The sequence below is a fragment of the Petromyzon marinus genome, chromosome 30 (assembly GCF_048934315.1).
Source record: "Petromyzon marinus isolate PM22_M1 ecotype Great Lakes invasive population chromosome 30, UKy_Petmar_22M1.pri1.0, whole genome shotgun sequence".
In the NCBI taxonomy this organism is placed as follows: domain Eukaryota; kingdom Metazoa; phylum Chordata; class Hyperoartia; order Petromyzontiformes; family Petromyzontidae; genus Petromyzon; species Petromyzon marinus.
In genome coordinates, this window is record NC_133696.1 from 4,798,323 (window position 1) to 4,815,833 (window position 17,511).

At 48.3% G+C, this 17,511-nt stretch overlaps 1 protein-coding gene across 2 annotated transcripts in view; it reads left to right on the forward strand.

Moving 5' to 3' along the window:
• LOC116947497 (sodium- and chloride-dependent GABA transporter 3-like) overlaps positions 1 to 17,511 on the forward strand; it is a 140,452-nt gene that overhangs the window by 82,080 nt on the left and 40,861 nt on the right. For both annotated transcript variants that reach the window (XM_032963310.2, XM_032963311.2), the window contains exons 9-10: positions 14,172 to 14,275; positions 15,246 to 15,370. In XM_032963310.2, coding sequence (XP_032819201.1) covers positions 14,172 to 14,275; positions 15,246 to 15,370 — 229 coding nt within the window. The remainder of the gene's footprint in view (positions 1 to 14,171; positions 14,276 to 15,245; positions 15,371 to 17,511) is intronic.

A 17,511-nucleotide genomic window follows, 5' to 3' on the forward strand; every position in this document is an offset into this window, starting at 1 on the left:
AACAATCTTAATTCTTTTCACACGTGAAGGGGGCTAATTGTGACGTCATTTTTTTCTTTCTTGCAACAATCCCTTGCTCTTGAGAATTCGTGATAATCTTAATGAGGCCGAAGCTCCGTGCGTGATAGAAATATGTCCAAGCACAAAAGGCAGCCCAGTGCAGACATTTAATCAGCTTTGTTCAGAAGCCGTTAATACGAATTTCAACGCAGATTTTAGAGGTTGTTATAAGAGGATTGGGTAGTTTTAATATTTGTGCAGATTATTTATTTAATTTGTACTATTAGACGACGGTAGGCCTCTCACCGACCACCATCCCCACCCCCCTCCCTCTCTTCTATCCTAATCACGTAGCAGCTGTTGTTGTGTGTACCAGCAGAGTGAATAACTTAGCAACTACGATACACCTCGTGGTGTGCCCACGTATACTGCTGGGTGGACACGGGTCGAAGGATTAAAGCTCAGCGGTCTTCATTGCGAGGTCCGCAGGCCACTGACGGCCCCTGGTGGCCTTTAGTGCGGCCCCTGACAATATCACAACGAGTGACAAAACACCCCCACATCATCATCATCATCGTCGTGGTCGTGGTGGCGCTGCTGCTGTCAAACCCCAATGGTTGCAAATGTGTGGCGGCCCATCACGCTGACGATGTCTTAGGGGTCGTGCGTAAATGACGTCACGCACCTATTTGGGGGGGGGGGGGGGTCAGACATTTGTGACGATGTGTGACGATGGGGGGGGGGGGGGTAAAAAAATCGTCCAAAATCGCGTGACGTCATTTATGGACGGCCCCTTATCGGAGAAAGTGCCCCCCCCATCCCCCTCTGAAATGATGTGAAGAACACTGATTGGTTCTTTCGGTAAAGTCACGAAAGAACCAAGAAGATGAATCCCTGCAATCACGACAGCTTTAGATCGAAATTTAACACTGTTGTAAGTGAAACCTATCCATTGTTTCAACTGAACCGCCAGGCACATGGGGGCAACCTATGGAGACAATGTAAATGATAACACGGAATCGAAACACCATCACGAGCTGGGCAGACTGCGTCCGAGTGAGACACACAACAAAGATCCCCCATATAGCCTTAACAGACTGTAGGGGCAAGTGCTGTTAGCGAGCACCTATGAAGGCCGGGACGGTACACGAGGGGGTGGGTGGCCAGCACCACTACCGACCGCCTTTGTCTCCCCAGTGGCGATGTTTACACACTGCACCAGGTACTAATTTGAGGCTGAGTCGACCTAGGGGATGCCCAGGATCGGTTCAGATAATCGTCACTGGGTGTTGGCCGTGAGCGGGAATCGAACTCGGGTCGCCAGGTTCATAGCGCAGCGCGCTAACCGCTACGCCACCGCGCCCTGCAGTGAGACACACACACACAGACACACACAACAACAACCGCCATTCGCCACAGTGGCGGTGACGTCACCACGACGCTTGTGCCAGGCTATGTGCACCCTGAGGCCACGTGAAGCGTCGAACGCCCGCTGGCAGGAGGTCACGGGGCAGACCCAGGTGCCACGGGTCGACTGACTGAGATGACTGGCTGATGCACCACCTGTGCCCCCTACTGTGCCAACCTGCTGTGCTTTAGCCACACAGACACACACACGCACTGACACACACACACGCACTGACACACACGCACTGACACACACACGCACACAGACACACACACAGACATACACACACAGACACACGCGCACAGACACACGCGCACACAAACACACACACACACAGACACACACACACAGACACACGCACACAGACACACACACACAGACGCACACACACAGACACACACACACAGACACACACACACAGACACACACACACAGACGCACACACACAGACACACACACAGACACACGCACACAGACACACGCACACAGACGCACACACACAGATGCACGCGCGCGCACGCCGCCAAATAGGAAGTCGCCCACGGAGGCCGTCTTAGAAGACGTTTCCGAACCCGAGCGGTTCTCAACATCTGCCCAACCTGTCAGGTACAGGTTCGCGCGGGCGCTACGTGGCCGCATCCCTTTCAGCGCGGAGCGTCATCTTGGCGGGGAGGCGATTCCCATCGCGGGCTGTCATTACGACGCGCTGGAGCGTGCGGGCGCATGCAGCTGTTTATGCGATGTAAATGTGAATTTCACCGATCGTCATCATTATAATCCATCGCGATCGTGCACAGGCGCGCCCGCGGGGGGTGGTGGAGGGGGGGGCACATTTGTGGGACACGATAATGGCAGGAGCCGCGCGGCCGATGCCGGTAGCTGAGCTCTCGCTCGAGGTCTGCTCGCCCGTGATGAGATCTTCTCCTTTCTCCAGATTTTGCCAGCCACCGTTGCCCGTACCGCCGATCGGCACGACGGTTGGCTACGTACGGTGTAAAAGAAGATCAGCGTGCACGCATGATACGTATGTGGTTGAGCGTCTTTGCAACAACAAAAAATGTGTGTTGATGATATTCTTGCCAAAAAAGATCAACATGCACGCTTGTACGTACGGTGATATTCTTTGCGCACCTTGCGTAGACAACCGTGCTAAATCGGAGGTGCAATGGGGGTTGCTACCGCTGGGGTAACGGTAAGCAACGCTGCGCTTGCGATTGCAGAGGTTTCGCTCGTTTGGTTGAGACCCACTGGCATGGCAGCTGAAACAATTGGGCAAGTGTCTTTAAAAAAAAGTTAATCCTCCCCCCTCCATCCTTCACCGACCTTGTCGGCTCAGGAGTACACAGTGTACTGTCAATGGCCACATCGTAGGCCATTTGATAGGCAATTCGCACGCGGTGGGGTGCTCCCACGTTTTCCAAGAAAATCTAGCCGACGTGGAAGAGTCGAGCATTGAGGCTCATCTGTCCGCAGTGGCATATGCAAGTAATTGTTCGTTCTCGGGATAACAGTTGTTTCATTACGCCTGTGATCCAGTGTTTTTTTGGAGGCGATAATTGGCGGAAATAATTCAAATCCGTAGGTATGGAAACCATGTGACTTTTGTGGTGAGGTTTCAGGGTCAAGAAGTCACCATGGCAATTGTCCCTGTTGCTACCACATCTCTTTATCACTTCCTTCCGTTGATTGTGTAGTTTTTTTTAAGTCGGTACTCAACCTTCAATGTCCATCTTACAGTCTCACCACTACCAAAGATTCCCCCCATATTGCCTTTACAAACTGTAGGGGCAAGTGCCCCTATAGTCTGTTAAGCACCACGCCCAGCCGCCTTTGTCTCCCTCGTGGCGACATCGTGCAAGGTTCTCATTTGAGGCTGAGTCGACCTCGGGGAGGCCAACCACCATTGCCCTGATTGAGGAATTCCCCCTAGTCACTGACCTCTGGGTGGCACACCCAAAGCCTGTCTCTGCAACTCGCCCTCCCCCATCCTGCCACACTTCCCCCACCAATTGTGGCGTCCTTTTACTGTTTTAGACCGTACTTGCATGACACGTTCTATTATCAACTCTTAAGTTGCTTAACCTGCCCTTCCATGAAATTCCTATTATAAATATGCACGTGCATTCAAAAACCAGCAGCTTCCTTTCTCATTGCTCTGCTCAAATCAACGTTTAGCTTCTCTTCCTAATTTAAGCCAAATTGTGCCATTGGCATCACATCAAGAGATAAAATTAGGAAGCCACTGGAGCTATGCACTTTTAAATCTAGTTTGAAAACTAATTTCTTTAGAACTGCTTTTTGTGTTTTAGTTTGTTGTCGTCCTGTGCCTCCGATAAGCACGGTGCGAAATAAGTTCAACATACGTACATACAAACATACAGACACAAGACAGAGAATCCATTCGTATCTCTCAGAGCAGTGCAAACATGTGCGTTAGAGAATATCCCACGGAAGAAGATATAATAGAGCTACCTCCTACATCCATTCAAGTGACCTCTGGTCCACATTATGGAGGCTGACTTTTCATGTTGCTCGATTGAAGTTGCTGTTTGGGTGGGTGAGAAGGTGGTGTGGATAACCGGTTTATAAGTGGCCACACATGCAGGGTGTGATCGTTTTTTGGGAGCACGTTGCTGTACAATAACAAAACCTAATAATGATCTTTTTAAGCATAGATAAAATGATTTATGAATACGGAACGTGTAAAACGGTGACACCACCGCGTGGGTGTTTGCGGTTGAGCCGGGTGGCCCTCTGGTGCCGCGTGCTGCTCGGCAACATGTCCGACCTTTCGCTCCACGTGCTGGCAGCTTCTTCAAGAAGTTGATGATGGGATGAGTTACAGCCTTGAGGACGCGTCAAAGAGCTGTGCGTAAATGTAAAAGTGGGGGTTAATCTAGCACTGCGGGAATGGATTGCTGGGTTTTGCATTTGCTCAGCTATTGGATTTGTAACTTTTAAAAAAATACCCATATTTTATTTGAGCTCCGCGCTTTTGTTTAAATGTTTTAACTATAAAAAAATGGAACTTGTACAAAATGTTGCATGTCAATTAAGAGGCAAATATCAATGCCTCGCTTTGTTGAATTACATATATTCTTACACTTACAATACATGCATGTGGTCATGCAGATGAGAAGCAATTATTTACAGTTAATGCTCATTACTTGAAAATTATATGCAAGTGTTACATTAAGGCCTGGGGCGGAGTAGTGGCCCAGTGGCCAGCGAGCCCACGGCTAACATCGGTGACAAGTGACATCTGAACTGGTCCTGGGCCTTTCCACCGCCCTCCCCCTGCACCAACCTGCACTGACCAGCGTGGTGAAGTATGGTAAAAAAAAAATCCTCATGGTCAGCAAGGCGTCGGGGAAGCCCTCATCCAGGAGTACCGATGAGACAGAATATATACGATGAAGACATTACAAATTACACTGTAAAACAACGATAAATATGGGATGGTAAAAATGAGAATTGATAAACATCAATTCTTGAACCTAATATTGACCCAAAACAATGACAATTGGTATGGTCATACAATCCCAACGACTGACGGCGTGGAGAGGCCCTCGTCTAGCAGTGGAGTGACAGAGCACCGTAAATCGTAATCCTCAAATAAAACTGGTTTATGAAATTTAAATGGATAAAATCGAGGCAAAGAGTGGCAAAAATTTATGAAAATTCATCTATCTCGTTAACATAGGAAAGCCACGGGACAAACCCCAGTTGGCTAATTCTCTGAATACATCTGTAAAATATATACTCAGCCTACAATAATGAAAATTAAAATAAATCATCAGCTAATGAACATTGCCTCAGCTGACTGTGCTAAAGTATCCGCCGTAACATCACCAACTGCCAAAGCCTGGGTCAGTCCCATTTCTTTGGTAATGTGAGAACAGCTACTTTTAATATGTTAATTATTCATAATAAAGGTTTTTGGGTTAGATCGCGTTATTTAAAAATGTGTCGTAACCCTCCACTACCCGACACTGCCAATTAGCAAAAAAGTGTTACGTTGACAAAAGACAAATAGTTCACTGCTTTAGCCCACCGGTGTGTTGAAGAGTGAATCCACATCATTTATGAATAATATTGGTCGCGAAAGTCCAAGTGTTAAACTATGTTAATTATGTCAAACAACTTCAAAGACCTTAATTTCAATGGTCATCAATGGACTTCTATTTCAATGGGCTACTCTTAAAATGTTAATTATGTCAGATATTTTCACACAAAGTCTATTTATTTTCCAAAGGACTCCTTTGAATTTAATAGCTTAGACGGAGCAATACCAGAAGGCACACGAGGCATCCATCTCAATGAAATCCTTTGAAATAAACAAAATGATGGACGTCTTTGAGAAAAGTTATTTAATTTATTAACATTTTGAAAGCATCGAGGCCCAAATGACAAAGAAATTGGAACGACCCTTACTTTGGCAGTTGGCGTGGTTATTGCAGACGCTTAATCACAGCGCCAGCTGAGGCAGCGTACTAGATGTCCAGGTTCATCCCCTGATGAAGCTCAATGTGGTTTCAGCAAAATGTCGTCGTACGGCTTGGCATTGCAATTCATCTCATGTAAAGTCTTAAGCCACCGGTAAGATTCATTGATCGGCATTTGATCAATATGTTGGCCGCGTATAAATAATATCTGCGTGTGTGTGTTAACATGGAAATCTCGTTGGGTGGTGGAGGGATAACGGCAAGGATTATGGCATAAAACTACCATCTCGTGGCCTAACCATTTTTTTAACCCAAATTACAAATATGAATCGTAAGACTACATGGTCTTCAAAGTTGCCATTTTTATGTTTGTATAAATACGCCCCGTATCATGGTCCACACATCCATTATAGGCGGTGGATTCAGAAATGAGGGAACGCTCCTTCAGTACACACGGCGCACATTACTGCTCATTACAGTTAATGCAATTTCGGTCTCTTATTTACGGCGTGATCGACTACGGCCGGCACCGAGTGCAGTAAACCTGTCACCTATTGCTCTATCCTTATGTCACAGCCGCATTAACTGGATTTTTGTCACGTTCATTAGAGATGAAGATTTTTAAAAAAGTGCCTTTCGGATATTTGCATGGACCGGTTTAATTATTTGCGGTAAGCTGGGCACGCCAATCCAATACATGAGCCGATTTCCGCCATGTAAGTATTCATTATAATCGTAATTTTAACCCTCAGCGCCCTTCAATATAAAGTGGTAGGTAGCCTATGCTGCTGCAAGCTAGGCAAGCCAATGCAATTTATCAGCCTCTTTTCTTTTTTTACGATGAAAATAGGGAATTGTCTTTACCCTCGTTCTTCTCCAGTGTAAGGTAGCATTCATTGCTGGCGTTGTTGCGAGAATTCTCAGCCTCAATCATCGAAACGTCAGGTTTTGTTTTGCCCTCGCAGTGCTAAGTTGCATCCAGCGATGTCACTATTTGTGAGCGTAAATATATGACACCGTGTAAATTATCACAAAATCTGAAAAGTATTCGAAACGTTCCTTAAACGTGCAGAATTTGCACCTGAAACTTATCGCCACTCTACATCTATACTATATATGCAATCAAGTAATCATGTAAATATGCACACATGTAATCATACTGAACATGTATACTGTTATGTTCACGTTGCTACACATATGCATAGCTATGTATTTACGCATATATGATCATACTCTGTGTGTAGCTGCATATATATGCTCGCATTTTATTGCGTGACAAATATAAATACAGCATGTACATTTGTATTCTTGCTTCTTTCGGTAAAGTCACGTAGAAGGGAAACAATAAAATAATAATATTTTTATTATATTAAAGTAATAATCATATTTGTATTATTGTATTAAAATTATAATAAAAAAAATATTATATTATTGTTTCCCTTCTACGTGACTTTACCGAAAGAACCAAGAATATGAATCCCTGCAGTCACGAAAGCTTTATATCAAAACGTACATTTGTGTTCTGATCCGCAGGCCACAGAAACACTTCTCGATGCTCGAACCTCAATTTGTTTTGAATTAATGAACAAAAGCAAGCATGTTGTTCTGTTTAACACAGCGCACTGTGTGTTTTCTACAAAAGGGCAGTGTGGACATCGCTATTGAGATAGCGACACTAATTATTATGATTATCGCGCACGAATCTATAATTGTTTTGCAATCTACGTGTGATCAGCTTATCCGGCTAGTCCTTCCTCGTTGCTCAGACATTCTCTCGTATTTTTATTTTTGGTGAGTGAGGAATTCGAGGTCCGTGCCAGTTTCACAGCTTGCCGTTGACTTAAACGTTCGGGGAGAAACGGACTTTGGTCGTCCCCGATTGCGCAAGTGCACAGCGCAGCGAGTGACATTGTCGGCAGACAGCAGCCATCTCTTCTGGGTCTGGCTTTTCAACTCGGGCTGTCGTGCCGTTTGGCCTTTTAGAGTGCCGTCGATGGTAATGCAGGGTTGCAGCCATGCAAAGCGCTCAGCTCGTGCTACTACTGGCTGAATGGCCTTCACTTGGAACCCTCGAGAGAAGTGTCCTCGATCGCAAGGCCAACCAGGGGCCACTGGCGACGGCCCCTGGTGGCCTTTAGTGCGGCCCCTGATGTGCGGCCCCCCAACAGAACACAACACGTGAAAACACCCCCACCGTCATCGTGCTGTCAAACCCAACAATGGGTTCAAATGTGTTGCGGCCCTCGCACTGAAAATGAGTGAAGAACACTGCTCTAGAGGGTACTTCATCGTCATCTTCCACAATGAAGCAGACATATTTAGAAGAGGTGGGAGTACCCACACTTGACCGCCATCGCACACGGCCTGCCAATTGACTGTGGCGTGCCCATTTACACTGCTGGATTTAAGGAACTTGCACCGTTGTTTTAACTGTCGCGCCAGGAGATGGAGTAGAACCAGCGACCTCTTAGTTGCAAGTCCAGTCTGCTGACCATTACGGCACGGCAGCATCCCGCAATGAGAATGGGCTATAGAGAAGAGGTGAGGCTTTAATAGAGGAATGGAAGAAGGTTAAGAATGGGGCATGTACAAGGGCAGTGTTGAGTCTATGGCCAGTATTGTGTCTATGGGCAGTGTGACCCTATGGGCAGTGTTGAGTCATTGAGCAGTGTTGAGTCTATGGGCAGTGTTGAGTCTATGGGCAGTGTTGAGTCTATGGGCAGTGTTGAGTCTATGGGCAGTGTTGAGTCTATGGGCAGTGTTGGGTATATGGCCAGTGTTGGGTTTATGGGCAGTGTTGAGTCTATGGGCAGTGTTGAGTCTTTGGGTAGTGTTAGTCTATGGGTAGTGTTAGTCTATGGGCAGTGTTGAGTCTATGGGCAGTGTTGGGTATATGGGCAGTGTTGGGTTTATGGGCAGTGTTGAGTCTATGGGCAGTGTTGAGTCTTTGGGTAGTGTTATTCTATGGGTAGTGTTAGTCTATGGGCAGTGTTGAGTCTATGGGCAGTGTTGAGTCTATGGGCAGTGTTGCGTCTATGGGCAGTGTTGAGTCTATGGTGCAGTGCTGTTCAATGTACAGGGCAAGTTGATTCCAGTGGAGCGGTGGAAGGAGGGAGAAGAACCGAAAACAGGATTGGGCACAGGGAGAAGGAGGGACAAAGAGAGAGACAGAGAGAAGACTGAAGAGGATGAGAGTGGGGAGGGGCATGGAATGATATGAGATAGGCAAGTTGAGGTGGGACAAGGCCGTGGAGAGATTTGCAGACAAGCATCGGGCATTTTACAAAACAGCGATGCAGTAAACGGGAAGCCTGTGGGGTTGAAGAAGGAGAGGCGAAGTGTGAAAAATGCATTGCCCAGGGGTAGGGAAATTTAGCATTAGCGGTGGATAAAAATACACCCATTTCTGCAACGCGCTTTCCAGCAGCACGTCAATAACGAGTGCGGAACAATTCTGCGTGGGCAAATGCAAAGGGGACCGAGATTCAGATGTACATTACGTTCCCAGTGCATCTCTGCCCTAACAGTAACAAAGATGCATTCATATTTAACGCCATGCATTTTCTTTTGATGCAATCAACAGAGCCTCTGTCCTAGAATATGCCAGCCTCGTTGTGCAATCAAGTGTTGCTACCTATCACCGGTACTCGTGCTTGCTCTGGAAATGGATGTCAAATTAAAACCGTGCAAGCAACTAAAATAAAAAATATATATAAGGTCTGCGTCAAAAGGACCGAAAGGGAATGCAAGCAGGAGTGTGGGGCAGCAGTTGGACATCTGTGGAAAAAGAGCTTCATTGGCCATCGGATTTTTCAAGAATAAATAAAGATTCTGATTCTGCCACAATTGTCTGATTGCAATTGCAGTTCACATCGTGAACTCGTTGGCATCGCAAGCCAGCGAGCGCACGGGATCTCCTTTCCTGGAGACGCTCACGCGTGTGATCATGTTGTTGATGTTGTGATTTCGTGAAAGTTCCACAACTCTGTTTGCCCGCCTGGCACAAGTCCCTTGCTGACAACCGGGCCTCCAAAATGACCCGGTCTCTCCCAACATGACTTTTTATTTGATTTACACGCAATGGACGGCATTGCATAATAACGTACAAAAAGATATATATATGGAAACGCTGTCCCGTCCGCAGCGATGAAAGTCGCGGACGCAACGCAACGGGCGCGGTGCAACGGGGCGAAGTGGAAGATCATTTGTGCTGCTGCGCTGCTGGCCCGCACCATGGGCGCTCGTCGCGTCGCCGCGTGCATCAGATCTCGCGTGTGACGCACCACGCTGCGCCGATATGACAGCTCGCGTGTGATGCACCACGCTGCGCCGATATGACAGCTCGCGTGTGACGCACCACGCTGCCCTGATATGACAGCTCGCGTGTGACGCACCACGCTGCGCTGATATGACAGCTCACGTGTGACGCACCACGCTGCCCTGATATGACACCTCGCGTGTGACGCACCACGCTGCGCTGATATGACACCTCGCGTGTGACGCACCATGCTGCCCTGATATGACAGCTCGCGTGTGACGCACCACGCTGCGCTGATATGACACCTCGCGTGTGACGCACCACGCTGCCCTGATATGACACCTCGCGTGTGACGCACCACGCTGCGCCGATATGACAGCTCGCGTGTGACGCACCACGCTGCGCCGATATGACACCTCGCATGTGACGCACCACGCTGCGCTGATATGACAGCTCACGTGTGACGCACCACGCTGCCCTGATATGACACCTCGTGTGTGACGCACCACGCTGCCCTGATATGACACCTCGTGTGTGACGCACCATGCTGCCCTGATATGACACCTCGCGTGTGACGCACCACGCTGCGCCGATATGACAGCTTGCGTGTGACGCACCACGCTGCCCTGATATGACACCTCGCGTGTGACGCACCACGCTGCGCCGATATGACAGCTTGCGTGTGACGCACCACGCTGTCCTGATATGACAGCTCGCGTGTGACGCACCACGCTGCGCCGATATGACAGCTCGCGTGTGATGCACCACGCTGCACTGATATGACAGCTCGCGTGTGACGCACCATGCTGCCCTGATATGACAGCTCGCGTGTGATGCACCACGCTGCCCTGCTATGACAGCTCGCGTGTGACGCACCACACTGCGCAAATATGACAGCTCGCGTGTGACGCACCACGCTGCACTGATATGACAGCTCGCGTGTGACGCACCACGCTATGCCGATATGACAGCTCGCGTGTGACGCACCACGCTGCACTGATATGACAGCTAGCGTGTGACGCACCACGCTGCCCTGATATGACAGCTCGCGTGTGACGCACCATGCTGCCCTGATATGACACCTCGCGTATGACGCACCACGCTGCCCTGATATGACAGCTCGCGTGTGACGCACCACGCTGCGCTGATATGACAGCTCGCGTGTGACGCACCACGCTGCACTGATATGACAGCTAGCGTGTGATGCACCACGCTGCACTGATATGACAGCTAGCGTGTGATGCACCACGCTGCCCTGATATGACAGCTCACGTGTGACGCACCACGCTGCGCTGATATGACAGCTCACGTGTGACGCACCACGCTGTGCAGATATGACAGCTCGCGTGTGACGCACCACGCTGCACTGATATGACAGCTAGCGTGTGATGCACCACGCTGGACTGATATGACAGCTAGCGTGTGATGCACCACGCTGCCCTGATATGACAGCTCACGTGTGACGCACCACGTTGCGCTGATATGACAGCTCACGTGTGACGCACCACGCTGTGCCGATATGACAGCTCGCGTGTGACGCACCACGCTACGCCGATATGACAGTTCGCGTGTGACGCACCATGCTGCACTGATATGACAGCTCGCATGTGACACACCACGCTGTCCTGATATGACAGCTCGCGTGTGACGCACCACGCTGCACTGATATGACAGCTCGCGTGTGACGCACCACGCTGCGCCGATATGATAGCTCGCGTGTGATGCACCACGCTGCACTGATATGACAGCTAGCGTGTGACGCACCACGCTGCCCTGATATGACAGCTCGCGTGTGACGCACCACGCTGCGCTGAAATGACAGCTCGCGTGTGATGCACCACGCTGCGCTGATATGACAGCTCGCGTGTGACGCACCACGCTGCGCTGATATGACAGCTCGCGTGTGACGCACCACGCTGCGCTGATATGACAACTCGCGTGTGACGCACCACGCTGCACTGATATGACAGCTAGCGTGTGACGCACCACGCTGCCTTGATATGACAGCTCGCGTGTGACGCACCACGCTGCGCAGAAATGACAGCTCGCGTGTGACGCACCACGCTGCGCTGATGTGACAGCTCGCGTGTGACGCACCACGCTGCCCTGATATGACAGCTCGCGTGTGCACGCACCACGCTGCGCTGATATGACAGCTCGCGTGTGACGCACCACGCTGCACTGATATGACAGCTAGCGTGTGACGCACCACGCTGCCTTGATATGACAGCTCGCGTGTGACGCACCACGCTGCGCAGAAATGACAGCTCGCGTGTGACGCACCACGCTGCGCTGATGTGACAGCTCGCGTGTGACGCACCACGCTGCCCTGATATGACAGCTCGCGTGTGCACGCACCACGCTGCGCTGATATGACAGCTCGCGTGTGCACGCACCACGCTGCACTGATATGACAGCTCGCGTGTGCACGCGAACACGACCTCGCGTCACGTGCGAGACACAGAGAGCACAATATGAGAAGTAGAGCAACAAACCTTTCTAAATTGACAGTTCTAATCTGACAATGGGAATTCACCAGCTGCGTTAGCTCAATTATTTATTTGTTGACATATCAAAAAAGCCAATTGTATTCCAGCATTGTGCCTCTGTTTTTTTATGTTTGCAAATAATACATGGAAAAATAATCAGAAACATTTAACGATGCATTGATTCACTGAATGGAATGTATCATTATACTTAGGGTGCATGCATCAAATCTTACGTGTTTAAATGTATTATTTATAAGCTCGTGTTGCGTTTTTGGTAAAACGGTGGACAGAACTGTACCGACTGTACAGAATTATAATTTTTTAAACACACGAGTGAAATGATCAAAAAGAAACAACAAAATACTTGAATCGTGACCCTGAACTATGACACTGCGACTAATATTTTTGCAGCTGAATTGTTGCATGGCTAAAAAAATAGTACACGGGGAAAACTGCAAAAAACACCACGAACCAGCCATTCTTGGAAAGAAAGAAATTGCATTATTTAAATTGTATATATGTATGTTGAACTTCATTCGCATCGTACATAGCCAACCATGCTAATCGAAGGTTCGGGGGAAGGACAACAAACTAAACACAAAAAGTAGTTCCTAACAAAATTAGCTTTCAATTTAGATCATTAATGAGTGCATACCTCCAGCGGTATAATATCGGAAGAGCGTTCCAGACGGCCGCAGAAGGGCATCCGAATGTATGTGACGCAGTGACCGTCTTTGTTGTTGCTCGTCGTATTTAAAAATTGTCAGTTTCAATGAGAAAAGAGTGCCGCCTTAGATTAATTTATCTCATAAAATCTACGCATTTTTTTAATGTGTCACGCGTGCATGGTGCCTTTCTGTAATGTATATTTATAGGCAGTGGGGGAAGTACCCCTTCAATACGGGGCATGTATTGATTACGTGGTTTATTTTTTAGTCATGGATTACTGAACATTTGCTTTGCCCATGTGGGTTATTTAAACAAGGGGGTTGATGGGCCGATTATCAAGAATGGTGGTGGCGTGGTAGCCAATGGAATGGAATACATCGCAGGCTCACGAGAGATGGTGGTGGCATCTTGGGAAGGACTTTATCCAGCAGTGGATTAACCATGGCTGCAGATGATGATGACAATAGTATAGGAAATGAAATCAAGTGGCTATCTTTAGATGATGCTCAATTCCAATGGAAGTATTCAGCCAGTGGAGAAAATTCCACATTCCTATGGTGGAAACCAGTTTTTTTTCCCGTTGAGCATAGATTGTCTTCCATCATCATCATTTCTCTGTATTTATACGATACCTTGCATGCAATACATCTCGAAGTGCCGGAGCAAGTAGGCCAACTACTTGCGTGGGTCAGTGAGCTTCCTGCTCAACCCGACCGAATGTCCCCTTGTTGACTGATATATTCAAGTCTGCTTTAAAGACCCATCTCTCTATAGTGGCCTTCCCGCTTTAGTTTGATCGATTGCCCCTGTTTTTGTTTCCTGCTTTTCATGCATTGCGAATTGGGATCCTATGATGCAATGCCCATAATACAATTGAATTATTATCATCACTCCGGTCGCAGGTGTGGGTCGACGCTGGCACGCAGATCTTCTTCTCCTACGCCATCTGCCTGGGCTGCCTGACCGCACTGGGAAGCTACAACCACTACAATAACAACTGCTACAAGTGGGTCGCTGCTGCAAACCGGCGCGCAAACACGCTTCGCACGTGCCACCCGAGGTGTTAGTGTAGAGTCTTCAGAGCCAGTTGCGTCACCCCTGCCAAAAAACACGTTGGTCCACAGCAAACACCATCGTGCGAATATAGTAGGCATACTGTTTAAGAATTTCGTGGCTTGTGTTTCGAGGAAAGCAGTGCAATTTTAACGTTAAAAGAAAAAAAAACAAGCCTGCTGGAAGCATTTAGAGATAGAATTTCTACGAAACTAATGTCTATCAGCATGTTGAAAGAGACTGGCTGTACTATATCAAATTGTATCACGTACTCATGTCTTTCAGCGTACCTAAATGTATGCACATGGATATGCACGTGCAGTGGCTACACATGTGTGGTGGTTCAGTTATGTTGGCGAAATAGGTTTCAATTCCTGGTACAACACGCAATGATTCACGCCCCTCCTCCACTACCAGATTTGGGAATTGTCACAAATCTGGGTCACAAATAGATTCCATCTTTGTTCCACATGAGGCATTGTGAGTGATCATTACTTAATCTCCAGAGGGGCGTCCCCTCGGGCGTGATTCCTCCTTTAGCTGCTACTCCGCCATTAGGCCCAACCTGCCCAGGCCCGCTTACTAATCTCAGCAGTCAATGCGATGTCTTCGACTTGCATACGCTCTGCGATTGATGATGTATACGTATGTATGTTGTGACTTATTTCGCGCTGTACGTAGCTAACTGTGCTAATCGGAGGCGCTGGAGAAGGATAATAAACAAAACACAAAAATAATTTCTTAATCAATTAGTTTGTAAATCTAGATTATTGAAAAAGCGCATCGCTCCAGTGGCTTCCTAATATCGGAAGGAAGAGCGTTCCAGACGGCCGTAGAAGCGCATCCGATGCGTGACCCACGCGAGAGTGATTGTGAGTGTACGTGCCGTGCCCCGTGACCCAGGCAGGATCTCCCCCCTGCAGGGACTGCGTCATGCTCTGCTGCCTCAATAGCGGCACCAGCTTCGTGGCGGGGTTCGCGATATTCTCCATCCTGGGCTTCATGGCGTACGAGCAGAACGTGCCGATCGCCGAAGTGGCCGAGTCCGGTAAGGTCCCTGGAGAGGCCGGGGGTCGGGGACAGGGTTAGGGGTCACAAGGATGGGGAGCAAAGGGATGCAGGAGGAGAGAGGGCAGGGTTATGGAGGTTCATGTTGTTCACAACGAGCAGACGAAACAAAACAAGCTCGAACACATTCGTCAACAACGCCGCCTTGGGTGTTTTTTATTGTTTTTATTTAAACTCTACGCAAGCCCCGGTACAGAGCAACGACCACCGAACAAGAAGTGTTGGGGGGGATGGGGGGGGGCAGAAATTCCGTGAGCAAGTCCGAGATCGGCACGGCAGGGCTTGGTGAAGGTGGGATGGGGTAGAAAGGCTTCACTGCCCCACCCAGGTTGGGGGGGCCTCTAGCAGAGAAGTGAAAGTTTATATAGCGAGAAGGACGGTAAGGGCGGGACTGCCTTGGATGTTAGACGTGAACATGGACAAAGTTCAGCGTTCTTCATTGCAAGGCCCTGCGGGCCACTGACGGCCCCTGGTGGCCTTTCGTGCAACCCCTGACGTGCGGCCCCTGAGAGAATACGCAAACGGTGAAAACACCCTCATCATCATCATCATCGTGCTGCCAAAGCCAGCGATGGTTTCAAGTGTGTGGCGGTCCTCACACTGGTGATGTCTCATCGGCAAAAGTGACCCCCCCCCGCCCCCCCCCCGCCCACCTTTGAAAATCGACGAAGAACACTGACATATACTGTGCCATCCTTGCAGGATAAGGCCCCCCCCCCCCCCAACGCACAGCTTGGTATCGTTAAGGGGTTTTCCTTTTTTTCCACTCACGTGGCCTGGCCTTACCGGTTCACAAGGACGAGCCGACCCTGACGAGATTCGTATCGTTAATACCCTGATATCCGTTGCTCATTTAATTCGTCTTCAATTACGAGAAAAATATGAATGAAATTACCAACTCGATGATTTGATATATTGTAAAATTAAATTGCTAATTCATTAAATTAAGTTTTGTGAAATGTTTTCCTGGAGTAATTCACGGTGTGGCGATATGCCGCCATCAATTTCACAGTTTTGTGCAATAAACTTCAATAATTTTTAGTGTAGCGGATAGCGTGTGTGCTTACAATCGCTATAAATTGTAAAGTTGTGATTATTTTGAAAAGGCAGGCTCAAATTGACTGAACTGCAATTGAAGAACGTTTAAGTGACCTTTATTCATACTGAAAGTAACACACAGTGCAATCAAACGGATACAATAATGTACGTTAATTACCATATGAATAACCTAACCGGAAATGGATACCCATTGAAATGTATATGCATTAATTAATCCCCCTTCGCACAAGAAGGGCTCACAAGTAAGGTGATCACATATTTAAGGAATGAAACAGGAGCAGTTCTCAACAAATCTGTCTGTCCCCTGATGATGCTAGTTGTAATTACTGGCGATACGTCATACTCAGATTGAAAATGTTGTGGATTAGCTCTCCAACACACCGGTGTGCTGTACTAGTGACGAATTGGCCACGTTCTGTTTACGTGACAAACCTTACTAGTTGGCTGTCGGGTGGTGGCGACACCTATATTATGGAGGATACAATAAAAATGTGCAAAACTGTTAACAAAGCTGTGGGAAACCGATATCGCGACAAACGTCACATCGTGAAACACATCGTGAAAAAATATATCACGGCAAACCTAGTGTGTAACTATTTGACTTATTTTACCACGTAAAGCCCACTGAGCTACGTAGCTCTTTTTCAGAAGCGACCTGGCCACAAATGAGAGCTCAACGAAGTGGCTCGTCACGTGGAAATGTATAGCAGTAGCCAAACGCTCTAAGCACACGTCGATTCTAAATGGCGGCAATTATCAGTGAGAGCGCAGTGCTTAGTTGGCCGCCGTGGTGTAACGCCAGCCCCTTCAAAAGGCCGTTTGCTCCAATTGCAGAGCTTTGCGCAACATCAATTATTGTGAAACTTGCCACTGGCGCCGGCTGGGCGAAAGCTGGGTGTGAGATTTAATTCACTGCAACCCGAGTGTCCTTGCTGGCTCGGCTGTAGGACATTGGACATTGAGAGCCCTGCTGAATGAGGGCCTCCCCATGCATAGCAGGTCATCGTGGGGGCAGCGTGACCCGAAAAGGCATCGGAGAGCTGCAAAGCACAACCGCAAAAA